The sequence below is a fragment of the Chrysemys picta genome, chromosome 11, assembly GCF_011386835.1.
Source record: "Chrysemys picta bellii isolate R12L10 chromosome 11, ASM1138683v2, whole genome shotgun sequence".
NCBI classification, from domain to species: domain Eukaryota; kingdom Metazoa; phylum Chordata; order Testudines; family Emydidae; genus Chrysemys; species Chrysemys picta.
This window is the reverse complement of record NC_088801.1, coordinates 55,225,116-55,239,148: the sequence shown is the minus strand read 5'-3', so window position 1 is coordinate 55,239,148 and position 14,033 is coordinate 55,225,116. Positions and strand designations below refer to the sequence as shown.

The 14,033-nt window shown below is 40.3% G+C and overlaps 1 protein-coding gene across 11 annotated transcripts in view; it reads left to right on the top strand.

The window, feature by feature from the left end:
- HECW2 (HECT, C2 and WW domain containing E3 ubiquitin protein ligase 2) overlaps positions 1-14,033 on the top strand; it is a 258,022-nt gene that overhangs the window by 240,681 nt on the left and 3,308 nt on the right. For 9 of the 11 annotated variants that reach the window (XM_065562027.1, XM_065562028.1, XM_065562032.1 and 6 more), the window contains 6 exons: positions 1,580-1,678; positions 3,789-3,918; positions 4,361-4,507; positions 5,211-5,325; positions 6,233-6,318; positions 8,136-8,248. In XM_065562027.1, coding sequence (XP_065418099.1) covers positions 1,580-1,678; positions 3,789-3,918; positions 4,361-4,507; positions 5,211-5,325; positions 6,233-6,318; positions 8,136-8,248 — 690 coding nt within the window. Of the gene's footprint in view, positions 1-1,579; positions 1,679-3,788; positions 3,919-4,360; positions 4,508-5,210; positions 5,326-6,232; positions 6,319-8,135; positions 8,249-14,033 lie in introns of those variants that run through there. The other 2 variants (XR_010591637.1, XR_010591636.1) reach the window with 2 other exon arrangements.

Sequence of the window (14,033 nt, the reverse complement as noted above, 5' to 3'; positions counted from 1 at the left end):
GAAAATCTATTGAGATAGCTCTTCTTGTTTTTAGCTATTTAATCAAGGTCCATATACCTGATAGTAGCCTTTAAAATCTGTGAAAAGGATGTACTATGAGGAATCTGAAATACAACAGAGGAAAAAACCTGAAATGATGTTACATTTTATAGATATATATATTGATCTTTTTTTATATATATACATGTAATCTCAATTTCATGATTAAGGGCCAAATTCTAAGATGGTATAAATCAGTGCATCTCCAGCGAAATCAGTGGAGCCATGCCATTTACACTAGCTGAGACTCTGGGTTTAAATTACAGTAATGAGGTGACAGCTGCAAGTCTGTGTAGGACAGAAGCAAATTAGGGTCTCAAATGATGGCGAATCATTGCAATGAAGTATAGTTGAGAGTTACGCCATTTGCTGGCTGCCCTGCACATCAGCTGAAGCAATGCACCTGTTGGACTCTGATAAAAGATTGGATACAGAAGTTCAGCAACAACAAACTGTATATGCTGCATCTGAAAAAGCATGGCAGTCTGGCAGAACAAGCTGCAGGGCTATGTATGGCCCTCTTCTCCCTATCCTCAGCTATGTGGACCTAGAGAGCCGGCCAGTGAGTGAGTGGGGCACGACCATTTGTTTCTGGAGAGACGAGTGCCAGTGTCAGCATCAGGGAGAGTTCAAGGAATGCAGCTGTGCACAGAGGGAGGAAGCTTTGTGTGTCTCTTTCCCGTCTTGCCAACCCTGCATAGGGCCAGGCATAACAAAGCCTTAATTTTCCCAAGTAAAGTAGTTCTGAGTTATATATCTTACCAGGAAGTCTAGAAACTTGATTTTCTTTCAGAGAGAGCATTAGGCTTGAATCTGCTTTCAGATATATGGAGGGCATGCCTAGTTTCCTTAATGATTTTTTTCACAATGTTCTGCAACATGCACCATTATTTCTGACAGCAGAATTGTGCCCTTAGTGTCTAACAAAGTCTATGTGAAGGCCCTAGTGTTGCAAACAAAGTTGCCACGTTCCTAATTTCTAATCTTCCAGCAGCAATGAGTGCACAAGGGGGTTTAAATCATGTTGGTACTTTTGGGGGGAAATGGAATGGTAAAGGTGATAATTTCCAGCCACCCCCCAAAAAAAGGTTACATGGAGCCCAATATCCACCAGTCATGAAAAAGCGCATGGAGCCACCCACTAGCTAGAAAAGGATGCCTAGAATCATCTGTCAGAGTCAATCTCTCAGTGCTCAGAAAGGGAGAGTGAGGAGACGGAGGGGCAGAAGACAGCTGTCATGTTGGAAGCAAGGGTTTGAAAAAAGAACCTAGTTTGGTAGGTTTAGAATGAGTTCAGTTTAGCTTTCAGTAGCTGAAAAGTGGCAACTTCAGCTTTGAAACCCCAGGTACTTTCCATGCCTTGCAGATCTGTTTTTTCACTACATTCTACTGAGAACTAAAAAGAATCAAGCTACCACAATACAGTTATAGTTATCTGATTTAAATGTACTGTTAAACTTGTTACAGAGATGAATGATAGGACAGCACACAAACACAAAGTCTGAGTGTACTGGTTAAACTCATTTCCTTTGTCGTTCAGGTTCAGGTTCAGTGGTCGAATCCTTGGTCTTGCTCTGATACATCAGTATTTGTTAGATGCCTTCTTTACACGGCCCTTTTATAAAGCCCTCCTCAGAATGTGAGTAGAAATGTTCTGATTTTTCTTTTTCTCATGGAAAATGCAATTTTTGACCAGCAATAAATGTCAGGTTCTTGACTCCAAGAAGATAGGTCAATATAATTTGGTCATTTAGTTTTAATCCAAGATTTACTTTAAAGTATAGTTACCTAAATTAAGGCCCATTTATGGTACTAGCCAGTTACTTGATGACTTTGAAGATGTTGCTGATCAATATCAAAACCTTGTGATTCCTGTCAACCAATTACATCACCAGTTCCTTCTATAAAATCGTTCTCTTCAAATCCTGCAGTGAAACATCAGATATTAATAGAGTACTTGTTCATTTGTCTTTAATGACTCATAGGACAGGATCTGAATCAAACCTTATTTAGACTTTAAGATCAGTGTTTTCAAAAGTAGTCTCTGATTTTTGGCTGTCTCCATTTTGAGGTGCCTAACTGGGTCTGATTTTCAGAAGTACTGCATCTCCAGAGCCCAGCTGAAGACAATAAGAACTGCAGTTGCTCAATACCTCTGAAAATCAGATCTAATGTGTGTCAAGTTTAGGGCCCAAAAAAGGAAACCACAAATCAGAAGCCACATCTGAGAATTTCCGAAGATGATTTACATTTATCTGTAAAGCACCGTTCACATTTATGGTGCTGTGCAAATAATACAAGTTTATTTTTACAGCAACTAAAACTGTAGTAGGTGCTTTACAGAATTTTTTTTTAAAAGGCCTCGTCCCACTCCCAAGGAGCTGACAGTCCTAGGCTAGAGGTGATGTGACAGAGGAGCTGGGGCGGGTGGGGGGGACACTAATAAAACTGTATGGGGGGGGGGTTGAAAGACAAGGACTCCAGCAATAATATCATTTGGTTACTTAGTTTAGTTATCTATTGGTCATGGTGGCTTGTTAGAAGTTTTTTAAATAGCTGTGGGCCAGATTCTGCCACCTTCACAAACAAAGGGCCTGATTCATGATCCCCTTATGGCCTGGCCAGCAGAAAGACACTACAAAGCAGCTTTATGGATACCCCTGCTCATGCACTCCCTCCTGGGTCTGCAGCTCCACAGTTAAGGTGTCTGAACCAACTCTGCACACATCTTTGCAGGAGGCACTGGTGCACGGGGCATTCCTGGCTCAGCAAGGGGAATGTTGTCCCAGCCATTCTGCACAGCTGCTAAGGGCCATTGCTGCAGGATGCAAGTTAAGGTAACCCTTAGCCCAAGACCACTCCCAGTACCCTCTAGCTAGAGAAGATGCAAGCCATCTTCCCTATGTGCCTGCACCAGCCCTAGAGTGGGCACAAGAATAAATTCCCCTGGTGGAGTAGCAGCTTATTCTCTGAGATCCTAAATGTAAGGCTGTTCACAGGTTAAGATTCTGCTTTAAGTGAGTAAGGCTGACAGAATCTGATCCCGTAATAATAATAATTATGATTGTTGACTGACTTCTTGTGGGGATCATGGAAGACGCAAGTGGTAAGGAGATGCTTGAATGAGGAGAGGGCAGTTGGCTCACAAACCAAATTTGGAAGGACGCACCATGTTTAAGGGCTTTATGGCAAAATCACCCAGGCTGGCATCACTGGCAAAGTGGAGAGAGCAGGAGGTGACAAATTAAGACCATCCTCCTTATTGCAGAGCTTAGTTAGTACTAATAAAAAGGTTCTATTTTTTATGAGATGAATTACATGTCCCATATTGATCTTTACACTTAAGCATTACAAGAATTAATAACATTTTTTGTAATCCATAGTCAAAATAAGTCATTGAAATATGGTGCAAGTGGCCAGAATTTGAAATGAAGTGAAATTTACAAGCAAAAGGTCTTTAAAATGGAAATTTAGGGTTTTGTAGTTTAACAACAAAGAGATGAGAGTTATGCAAATAGTTGCTATTACCATTGCTAGGCAAATACAGAGATTCAGAATAGTTTCTACTAACTTGACTTAGGAACGTCAGCACAAAGGAATCCAGTATCCACTGTTCTTTGTTCTGTTGATTTCTCTGAGCTCCCTTTATTCTCAGTTTGTTTTGTAGGGCTGTCCTGTCTCAGCTCTGTTAATGAGCATGCACTACTGCTGTCAGCTATATTTGTATATTTTCTTCTTGTTTATGTTAGACTCTGTGACCTGAGTGACTTGGAATACCTTGATGAGGAGTTCCACCAGAGTTTGCAGTGGATGAAAGACAACGATATACATGATATCCTAGATCTCACATTCACTGTAAATGAAGAAGTTTTTGGGCAGGTGTGAAAGATTGCTACTTTCCTTTCCTTTCCTCTTTATATTCTGTTGTTAGGTAACTGTTTCTTTGGACTGAAAAATGATGTCATTCCCAGCTGATTTTGAGTTTATTAATAAAAATCTTGGTTGATATGAACAATTGAAAAACCTATAGAGAGATTATCATTCGTTACCTACCAATGCAATACCTAAAGAATGCAGAAGCTGGTTTGTATCTCTTATTTTGAAGCTGCTTGTTCTTACTTTGTACTTGACATGATCTGGTGAAAACGGGGATTTCAGTTTCACGTCATCTGTCTGAGTTTATGTACTCCAGTCTGTTAAACCAATCTGTGCTTGGCCTATGATATTGGGGAATTAGCGCTACATATTTAACGAAAAGCTTGAGTTTATAATATATTTTTGTTGTCTTTTTATATTATTTTGGTGGTGGTTTTCCTCTAAGATCACTGAACGGGAATTGAAACCAGGGGGTGCCAACATCCCAGTCACAGAGAAGAACAAAAAAGAATACATAGAGAGAATGGTGAAATGGAGAATTGAGAGAGGGGTTGTGCAGCAAACAGAAAGTCTAGTTCGAGGTTTCTATGAGGTAAGAAATCCTACTCAACTCTAGTTCCCATGTGTATATTATCTAGCTTTCTCTATACTTGCATTTCTAATACACCCAATCACACAGTATTTTGAAGACATAGGAGTGAGAGTCGTATGTATCCTACAGTAGACCTAATGTATTTCATAATAATCAAATGTCGTCTTATATATGTGGAGGTCACTTGTTGGAGGTCATTGAGTCAAATAACATGGCTACATTCTAAAAAAATGGAAAACATTATTACCACTATTTGCATTAGCAGCAGTGCAAACTCAGATAATAAGGAGAGTTGAACTCAGGAAGGAATTTTTTACTCCATGTCCAGCATTACACAATTGGCTGAGTATATTTCAAGATGTTTTCCTTTACATTTTCCACCTTGAACATGGACCTTGAATATATTGACCCTTATTGGCCTGGAAGTATTTCTGTATTATTTTTCTAAATCATTTTCCTTCTAAATACGAGGAGCTTCTAATAAAACCGAATGTAGCTACAGTATGAAACCCAGTGGAAGAATAGTCCACATATTTGCATCTTTTGAAAAAAGTTTTAACCTTAAGCCTCCCCATTCATTGAACAAGCCAGAACATTACTTGAAAAATGATACAGCATTAGTAACTGGGGAGTCTGTTTAGTAGGAGGCAAAAATAACAGAAACAATCAGACACGTTTCTATGTATTTTATTTCCTTTCACAGGTTGTTGACGCTAGGCTGGTGTCTGTATTTGATGCAAGAGAATTGGAACTGGTTATTGCTGGCACGGCAGAAATTGACTTAAGTGACTGGAGAAACAACACAGAGTATAGAGGAGGTGACATTGATTTTTTTTTTTCCTAGTCAAAGTTAGCTCTGGTACCGCATGAATGAACCTGGAAGTGCCCTCTGTCTAAGATTTTGCTAAACCTATTCTATGAAATATGTCAATTCAATAACAGTTGGAGCCCATTTTAAACTAATTTTGGAATGTCTTAATTTTCCTGGTTAGCTTTTGAATTAGGAGCAGTCATTTTAGTTGATAAAAGGGGTAAGATCCCAAATGGCAAGAGCATGTTTATATTTTGAATTTACAGCGAGGTTGATGGCATCTGAAAGTAAGTAGGCAAACCTTTGACATAAAGGTGTTCTCAGAGTTCGTTTACAGCAGCAGGTAAAGGTTCATGTTATATGTGACTCCAAACCCCTCTCACATCCCCATTACGCTCAGTCTTTCCCTTGCTCTTACATTCAACTGTTCTCTGATTTTTCTCCAGCCTGACTGCATAAAGAGAGTGGTAAGGCAGCCATCTTTAGTAAGGACCACTTCACTTCCATTTCCAAAGGCTATCTGGAATTGGTAGTGAGCCTATCTGAGTGCAGTCCTGCTTCAGTCCCACCAAGAACAATGAGATGACAGCTGTTTTGAGTGAGGTGGCTGCAATTGCTACTGGCATCATGAGCAGCTTTTTAAAAAAACATAAAAAACCCAAAACCTAATGTCACAAGAGTTGGCAACTCAGATGAGTGACTTGCTAATGGTTTAAGTGTTTACAAAAGGGAAACTGAATGTCTGCCTTTAATTTGGAGCAACGTGCAATGACCCTGATAAGAACCCTGGGTTAATCTCACTTGCTGTCTTTTGCTGATATTTGATTATAAGTATGGAGGCTAAGACTGTAACTAAGACTGAGCTGGGGAAGGCCATTCATGGGTAATGGGGCTTTTTGTTGTTGATCTAACAGGTTACCACGACAATCACATTGTAATTCGGTGGTTCTGGGCTGCTGTAGAAAGATTCAACAATGAACAACGGCTAAGGCTATTACAGGTGAGAGATCAGTAGATTTGTATAAAAATATATACCCCCATTTCACATTAAATGTTAAACTACTTCGTCAGTTTCGGACAATGAAGCCTTCAGATAGTGTGATATCAGGACAGGGGAATGGCCTGGTAACTCAGCAGTCTCCAGATGCTTACTGTAAATAATTGAAATGTCAGAGCTAACTAAGAACATAATTCCACTCAATAGAAATTTACCAATACCAGTATGAGTATTGGGTGGTGGTGATTTTTATTATTTGACTAAAAAAAATCCTCAAAATTTGTATTCCAAGGAAAGGAAAAAAACATGATAGTATTTACCTTTGAAGATTATTCAGAGGCAGAGCTAGGGAGGCCTTGGCTGAGGTGTTCAAAATTATGAAAATGATAATGAAACTGATCCAGTCTCCCATTATTATCCTTTCATATAACATGAAAACAAGAGGTCTTCACTAAGTTGATAGCTAGTAAATTAAGAACAAATAAATAGAAACACTGCTTCACACAGTATGTCCACCTGTGGAATTCATTTACCTGATGAAGGATTCAACAAGACTGAAGGCAGTAGAGGAATTTTAATGCATATGGGTTTTTCACAGAGTTACATGTAATCAAATACAGGTACCTCTAGCACACCAAATTCTTTAGAAGGGGCCAGATCTGATTTTATCTGTGTTTGCCACATAATTGCACTGGTTTCAAATCCATTGTTTTAAACATTTCAGAACTGGCATCTGATCATCATGTTAACTGTATCACTAACCTGCCTTTTTCCTGTTACAGCTGGCTCTGTGTAAATGCTATGTGGGAAACATTACTGAGGTGTCCCTTTTGATGCAGGACCATAGATGGCTGTGTAACTTTATTGCTAAGATTTCCCTTTGTAATTATAATACAGTGTAGGGATTCTGCAACTGCAGGTCAAAAAATATTTTATATAGGTGTTGTATCACAGACCATCAAAATATAAGTAGGCTCTATTTGTCACAAGACTCCCTTATCAATGAATGGTTCTAGTCAAATCTGCTCTGCGGGCCGGCTCCAGGCACCAGCCTAGCAAGCAGGTGCCTGGGGCAGCCTGGGGGTGGCACGTCCGGCCATTCGGCAGCGGGGCCGTCATTCCCTCTCAGAGCGAAGGACCTGCTGCCGAATTGCCGCTGATCGCGATCACGGCTTTTTTTTTTTTTTTTTTTTGTGCTTGGGGCGGCAAAAACGCTAGAGCCGGCCCTGCTGCTCTGTACAATGTCATAAGAAATTCTCACTGAAATCTATGGGAATTTTACCTAAATGAGAACTGCAGAACTTGGCTCTTAGCTTATATCAGTTAGTAAAGTTTGTAAAGTGCTTTGAAATCCAGCTGGATGAAAGGCACGACATAAATGTAACATCATATATGGTAATTTACTTATTAGTTAGTCCCTCTTAAACCTTATTAAGTGTGTTTTATTTTCTCCCTCCTCACTTTTTTATTTATTAGCTTGATGATACTAGTAATGTGACTTTAATTCTACACTGATTGTGCATCATATATACTCTTATATAATAGCTGTCTATAAGTGAAATCTGTAACAGAAATTAGGCTAGTAAGCCCTCCCTCCTAGAGTGCTAATCAAGAAATATGCCACTTTCCTTCCCCTACATTTTAAACAGGATTTTAATACTCCTGCTTCCCCTTCAAATAAGGTCTGATCCTGCAAACTCTTATACAGGAGCAACTTGACTTAGTGGGAACACTGCTGTGAGTAGTTACTTATGCACGAGCATTCACAGGACCCTGAGGTTGTATATCTGTCATCCATATTGTTCTTTTTGTGTTGGTAGTTTGTTACAGGCACATCCAGCATACCTTATGAAGGGTTTGCATCTCTAAGAGGGAGCAATGGGCCAAGAAGATTCTGTGTAGAAAAATGGGGGAAAATCACTGCTCTTCCCAGGTAAGTGTGTGTGTATGTTTTGGGTGGTGTTGTTTTTTTAATCTAAGTAAATTTTGAACTACTTGGATAGACTTCAGTTCTGTGTGAGCCAGTCACAATAGATATGTTGATATTCTCAACTACCCCTACTGCTAACTATTGGGGTTATGCAGAAGCTGCTTGAGAAACAAACAGCTGCCACTGATTGACTGGGTATGCTCTGCCGCAAGGGAAGCTCTACTTCCTACTTGTTCCAGTGTGTATGACATATCTGTATTTCTTTGAACTGAAGAGGTTGTTTCCCTGCATTGTGGGAAAGACAAACTAATTGTGCTTAGTAGTCCGTACCTTAATTCAATTCATTCTACTTTACCAGGTTTACAACTTCTCTTCTAAAATTTATGGGTTTTTTGTTTGTCATAAAACCAGGCGTTGTGTCCCTAAAATAGCATATATGATGTTCTCTGAAAGGTCAGTTATTGGTCATTGCCAGAAAATGGATATCGGCTCTAGATTAAAGAGACCCAATGTATTTACAGTCTAGTTCAGTCCCTAGGAGGGCCAGCGTTACTTCAGCGTTGTGTAGAAATCTTGCAACAGAAGAAGGCAAAACCACCTTGTCAGCTAAGGGTATAAATGGGAGCCACTCAGCTGAAGGTCAAAGGTACATTAAGAGAATTCTAAGTTTATATTTCAAAACAATTACTGTAGTATCTTTTAGGGTCAAAAGGTATTCTGTGTGTCAGCCACCTAGGCATGCCTCAGAGAGTGATTGTTACTGAAATGAGAAATAGATTATGTTCCTACTGCATTTTAAAAATATAAACCGTTGCATTTTCTTGAATGAACCTGGACTTCAGCGTGCCATTCCATTTTATACCGATACTTAAATAGGAAAAGAGATTATTGTAATTTTTGTATCTTCTAATATTCAGTCTCTAAGACAGACTTTAGGCAGTACTGAAATATTATTATTAAATAAAAGGTCCCAGTTAGGATTAGGGCACCATTCACTGGGCACATTTCACATCAAAAAGACAATTCCTGCCCCAAAAAGTTTGCAATCTAAGATCTCAATCCTGCTTAACTTCACTATGATGAGGAGTCCCATTAGATTTGATGGGCTACTCCTGGAAATAAAGTTAAGAACATGTGTATATGTCATCAAGATCGGGGCCTTAATAGCTAGATGTAAGTAGACACAAAATACATATTTGACTAGTGTGGCAGGATACTGGTCTGGGAGGCACAAATAACTGGAAATCCGATTTTCCAGGATTAATAATCAGGCTACTGTGAGGAGGAACGTGACAAATTAATTCATTAAATTCTTTGCTGGCCCTCTCATTATCTGTAAAAGTAAATATTTTGGGGGGTATAGTATTGATGATCTTTAAAGTAATTTAAAAATGGGAGAAAGAAAATAAATTGTGACAGTTCCATTAAAATAGTGTTCTGGACCCATAAAAACCCACCAAAGCAGGGGAACTCAAAGGGAAGGCTCAAACTAGCTGTCTACTAATATAAGTGATGAATCTGCTTTACCCATTTATTGTGCATAGATACAGAGACTTGGGACCAAATTCACCTCTTAGGCAGCAGGATCCAACCTGGAACAGGGCCACACTCCTGTAAGCTGCTTATTCTGACATGGAAACCAGAGCCAGCGGGTACAGTCTACACAGTGGGAAGGGGCAGGACAAGCCAGGAGATTCAGCACCTCACTGAGGGAGTTTCTTCTGGCAGGGCTACTGCGTGGCTCCAGCTGTAAAATAAAACTGCTTCACTTTAGAGAAAGAGAGTGGAGATATGTGCTGAGCGCCTTTACCAGTTCAGCCCAGTGGGTGCAGGGAGGGTGCCAGCTGCTTGCCTCATTGCCCATGGCAGTGAATATGGCCCTTGATCTTTAACTTTCAATTCCCTTGCTTTGGAGACACTGGGCCACAACTTTACTACCGTTTTAAGATATTTTTACAAATACGAGAGCCAAATAACACAAGTTTATTTGTCATGAGTCAGCCACTCCCAGTGCTCAAGACATGGTACCATAATCCCATAGGAAACACATGACTTACAGTGTCCATCTCAAACTTAGCTCTGAGCAGAATGTAAACTATGTGTTTGCTTTTCTAACATCTCCAATTCCTGTGTGCAGAGCGGCTTCAGCCTAAGCTCCACCAGCTTCAAAGGCTTTACTGTGCAAACACTGAGTAGCACTGGCTGAAGCTACCTATCTTAACAAAGACACTGAGTGGCAAACTTTCAGCAGGCTCCTAAAAGAGATCCTGCAGATGTGGATGAATTGTTGGACACCCACTGAAAATTTCACCCTTAAGCTCTTTGATGCCTAATGATTCTAGGGTTTTGTATTAACCTAGGGACAAATTCTTTTACCCTCACTCTCGGTGATTAGTGTTTTTATTTTGTGAATAGTCCCTCCGATTTCAATGGGACCACTTGTGGAGTCTGGTACTACTGGCAAAATCTGGCTCTCAAATTACAAGTCAAGGTTTTGGGGTTTTTTTATTCATACCAGAGAGAAGAAATAAATGAATGAAAATATTTTAAAGTAGCCATTCCCTTTTCCAGGCTCTGTAGAGCTAAGGAAGGCTAATACAGATAACAGCTTGATTAGATGATTCAGCCTTCCAAGGGGAGTAGTGGGGGCAAAAGACATATCTGGCTTCAAGACTAAGCTTGATAAGTTTATGGAGGGGATGGTATGATGGGATAGCCTAATTTTGGCAATTAATAGATCTTTGATTATCATAGGTAAATATGCCCAATGGACTGTGATGGGATGTTTGATGGGGTGGGATCTGAATTACTACAGAGAATTCTTTCCTGGGTGTCTGGCTGGTGAGTCTTGCCCACATGCTCAGGGTTTAACTGATCGCCATATTTGGGGTCAGGAAGGAATTTTCCTCCAGGGCAGATTGGCAGAGGCCCTGGAGGTTTTTCGCCTTCCTCTGCAGCATGGGGCAGGGGTCACTTGCTGGAGGATTCTCTGCACCTTGAGGTCTTTAAACCACGATTTGAGGACTTCAGTAACTCAGGCATAGGTTAGGGGTTTGTTACAGGAGTGGGTGGGTGAGATTCTGTGGCCTGCGTTGTGCAGGAGGTCAGACTAGATGATCATAATGGTCCCTTTTGACCTTAAAGTCTATGAGTTTATGAGATGATTCCATAGCTTCCATAGTTCTGATCATGTTATAATCAGCCTTATTGAACCAGAACAATGAAACTTCTGTAACTTGCATGTCAAGTTGCCTGGCTTCTATCATTGCCCTTTGTTAGTGGCATGTGAATGGACCGAAAAAGTTAGTTATTTCTAGTTTAGTTTTGCCCCTGCTGTCCCTGTCACCACTTTTACTTCCAGCTTGTTTATCTTATTGTACATCAGGCTAAATCAGATATCACTAGGGGAACTTTTGCTCTCTGTTTCTTAAATGTTTAGAAGTTGGTAGTGTTAATTATATAGCAGCTAGTGATAATGCATATCTAAACATTTGCACGCGAACAGCATTCTTCTGTTATTGCTAAGGTACTGGACTTTGGACTTAAAAGTTAATTTGTTTGTAATACTGTTTGAACGTCAGTGAAGGGGGAAGTGATTGAATGTCAAGACTCCAGGAACTAAGATACATTTACCTTTATCAGAAAATGTGAGAGCAGAAAGATGAACATAGTATACAGTTAGCTTGAAATGTCCTGGGAAAGCAGTATTCACAGTAAAATCACTCTCCTTGCAGAATGACAGAGTCCTTTGGTAAAAGATGAGCACATTTCCTCAACAGAATCAGTACCTTTATTTTTAAAAATGAATCAGCTCTCTAAAGAAAATGATCACATTTTGAATACACTATGACGAAATCATCCTCAAAAACTGAAAGAAAACCCAACTTGTCTTTCTGCTAATCAGTTAAACCAAGATGCAAGATTGTTAGCTTGCAGTGAATCCCTTATTGATTCATGCATCGTGTTTTTTATAATTTGTGGTTGTTTAGCCCACAGTATGCATGATGCATAATTCTAACAAATGGATGTCTGTTTCAAAGAAACTCCTCTCCTTCCACACCCTTTCTGAATGCATTAATCTTCAGAAGCAAGAGGAAATCATTCTGCTGGTTGTGTGAGCAGCCAGAGGATGCCAGGAAGATTATTTCAATGGTCCACATTCCCCTCCTGTGGGCCTGATGGAAAGAGAAGCTCTATGAAGTTTCTTTCATAATGTTTCCTACAAATTCTCCTTCCAGAGGGTTAAGGAGAGGGAATCAGTTGAACCCACCCACCAGATGCAGGAGGTTAGGCCACCATGGATTTTCCAAGGTCTAAATTGAACCCAGAGAATTGGTGATCTAGCTACCTGACGATCTAGCTACCTGACAGCACTGCTCTAATTGTAAGCCTTTTGTACTGTCTTTGCCTCCCCTCCCCTCCTCTCCCCCCCCCCAAAACCTTAGCAAGGGTCCCCAGCGTGGAGGAACTCTGCAGGAAAGTTAGATCCTCAAAGCACACTTCCTGGATCCCACAGATAGCTTTCCACAATGTTCTGGGAAGAGAAGAGAGGTCCACGGATTCTGCTGATCTGCTCCCTTTCCAGGCAGGCAAGGGTTGATCCCTCTAGTGGATTGGGAGAGAGGAAGGGGGAAAACGAGCAGCCCCATGGGGTGTTAACTCTACCTGCTGAAAAATATTCTTATTCTGACAGAGTTCTGTTAAGTCTACAATAATTGGATGGAGCAAAATACAATATTTTTTCTACCACAGCAGTACACCCAAAGTTTGGTCTGATGTTTATAATGATAATCTGGCCCTGCATACTTTGTGTTTCCCAAAGCCTGGTATTTTTATGACACTACAATGCTGTTTGCTAATTCAGTGTTTCACCTTCGCTGAGGAATTGTAATGAACTCTTAGCTTCTGTGTTTATAAACAAGCTAGAGTGACTCACCTCTTCTCTTCATGTTCCAACCTGGTAGTTAGGATCTGATTGGCACTTAAGATGATGGTCCCTAGATTTGTTCATCTGCGGGTGGGCACCTTCTTGTTTTGAGAGGGCTCACTGTAAATCCAGTGTAGCCATTCTGAATACAGCTGAATGGGGTATGTTGAATAGGGAGTCTCAGTAATTGGTGGGGGGAGAGTTCCTGACATTATACACTTAAATTTATTATGCTGCATGTTTTTTAAATGTTTGCTGCTCAAGCGCTGACAGGCAGGCCACTGCAGAAAAGGTTTCTACTTGCCAACGGGAACAGGTTTAAACAACAGTGTGGTGTGATTGCAAAAGGAAAAAGTAAATGTAAAGAAAGTCCTGCCCCTTTAAGGGCCAAACCCAAAGACAGAAGGACTTTTATCTTCCAAAGCAAAGGTCTAAAGGGTTAGTCAGCTTTCAAAGAAGAAGAGGAAATGAAAAATCCTTGGCACTTTCATCTCAGAGCCCCTCTCCCAAAAGATTCTACTTGCATTAGTCACTTGGAGCTGTGCCATTTATTTCAGTGGGAGCAGGATGGAATTACCCTGCTACTCAATAAATCTCTATATCAAACTCAGGCAACTCTGGTCCTTCCTCTAGTCAGAAGATGGGGGTCTCTAGGACCTTTTCACAATGTGCATAGAGATTGTGATAGGCAGATTATAGAAATCGAGGGGAGAAATATATCCCTGTCCTGTCAAGAAAGCTAGAGTGCGTTTGAGAATTATATACATACATTCATTTAACTACTAAATATATTTCTCTGTAATAGATTGCCAAGATCAGATCCTCGGTTGGTGTAAATCAACATACCTGAACTGACTTCAA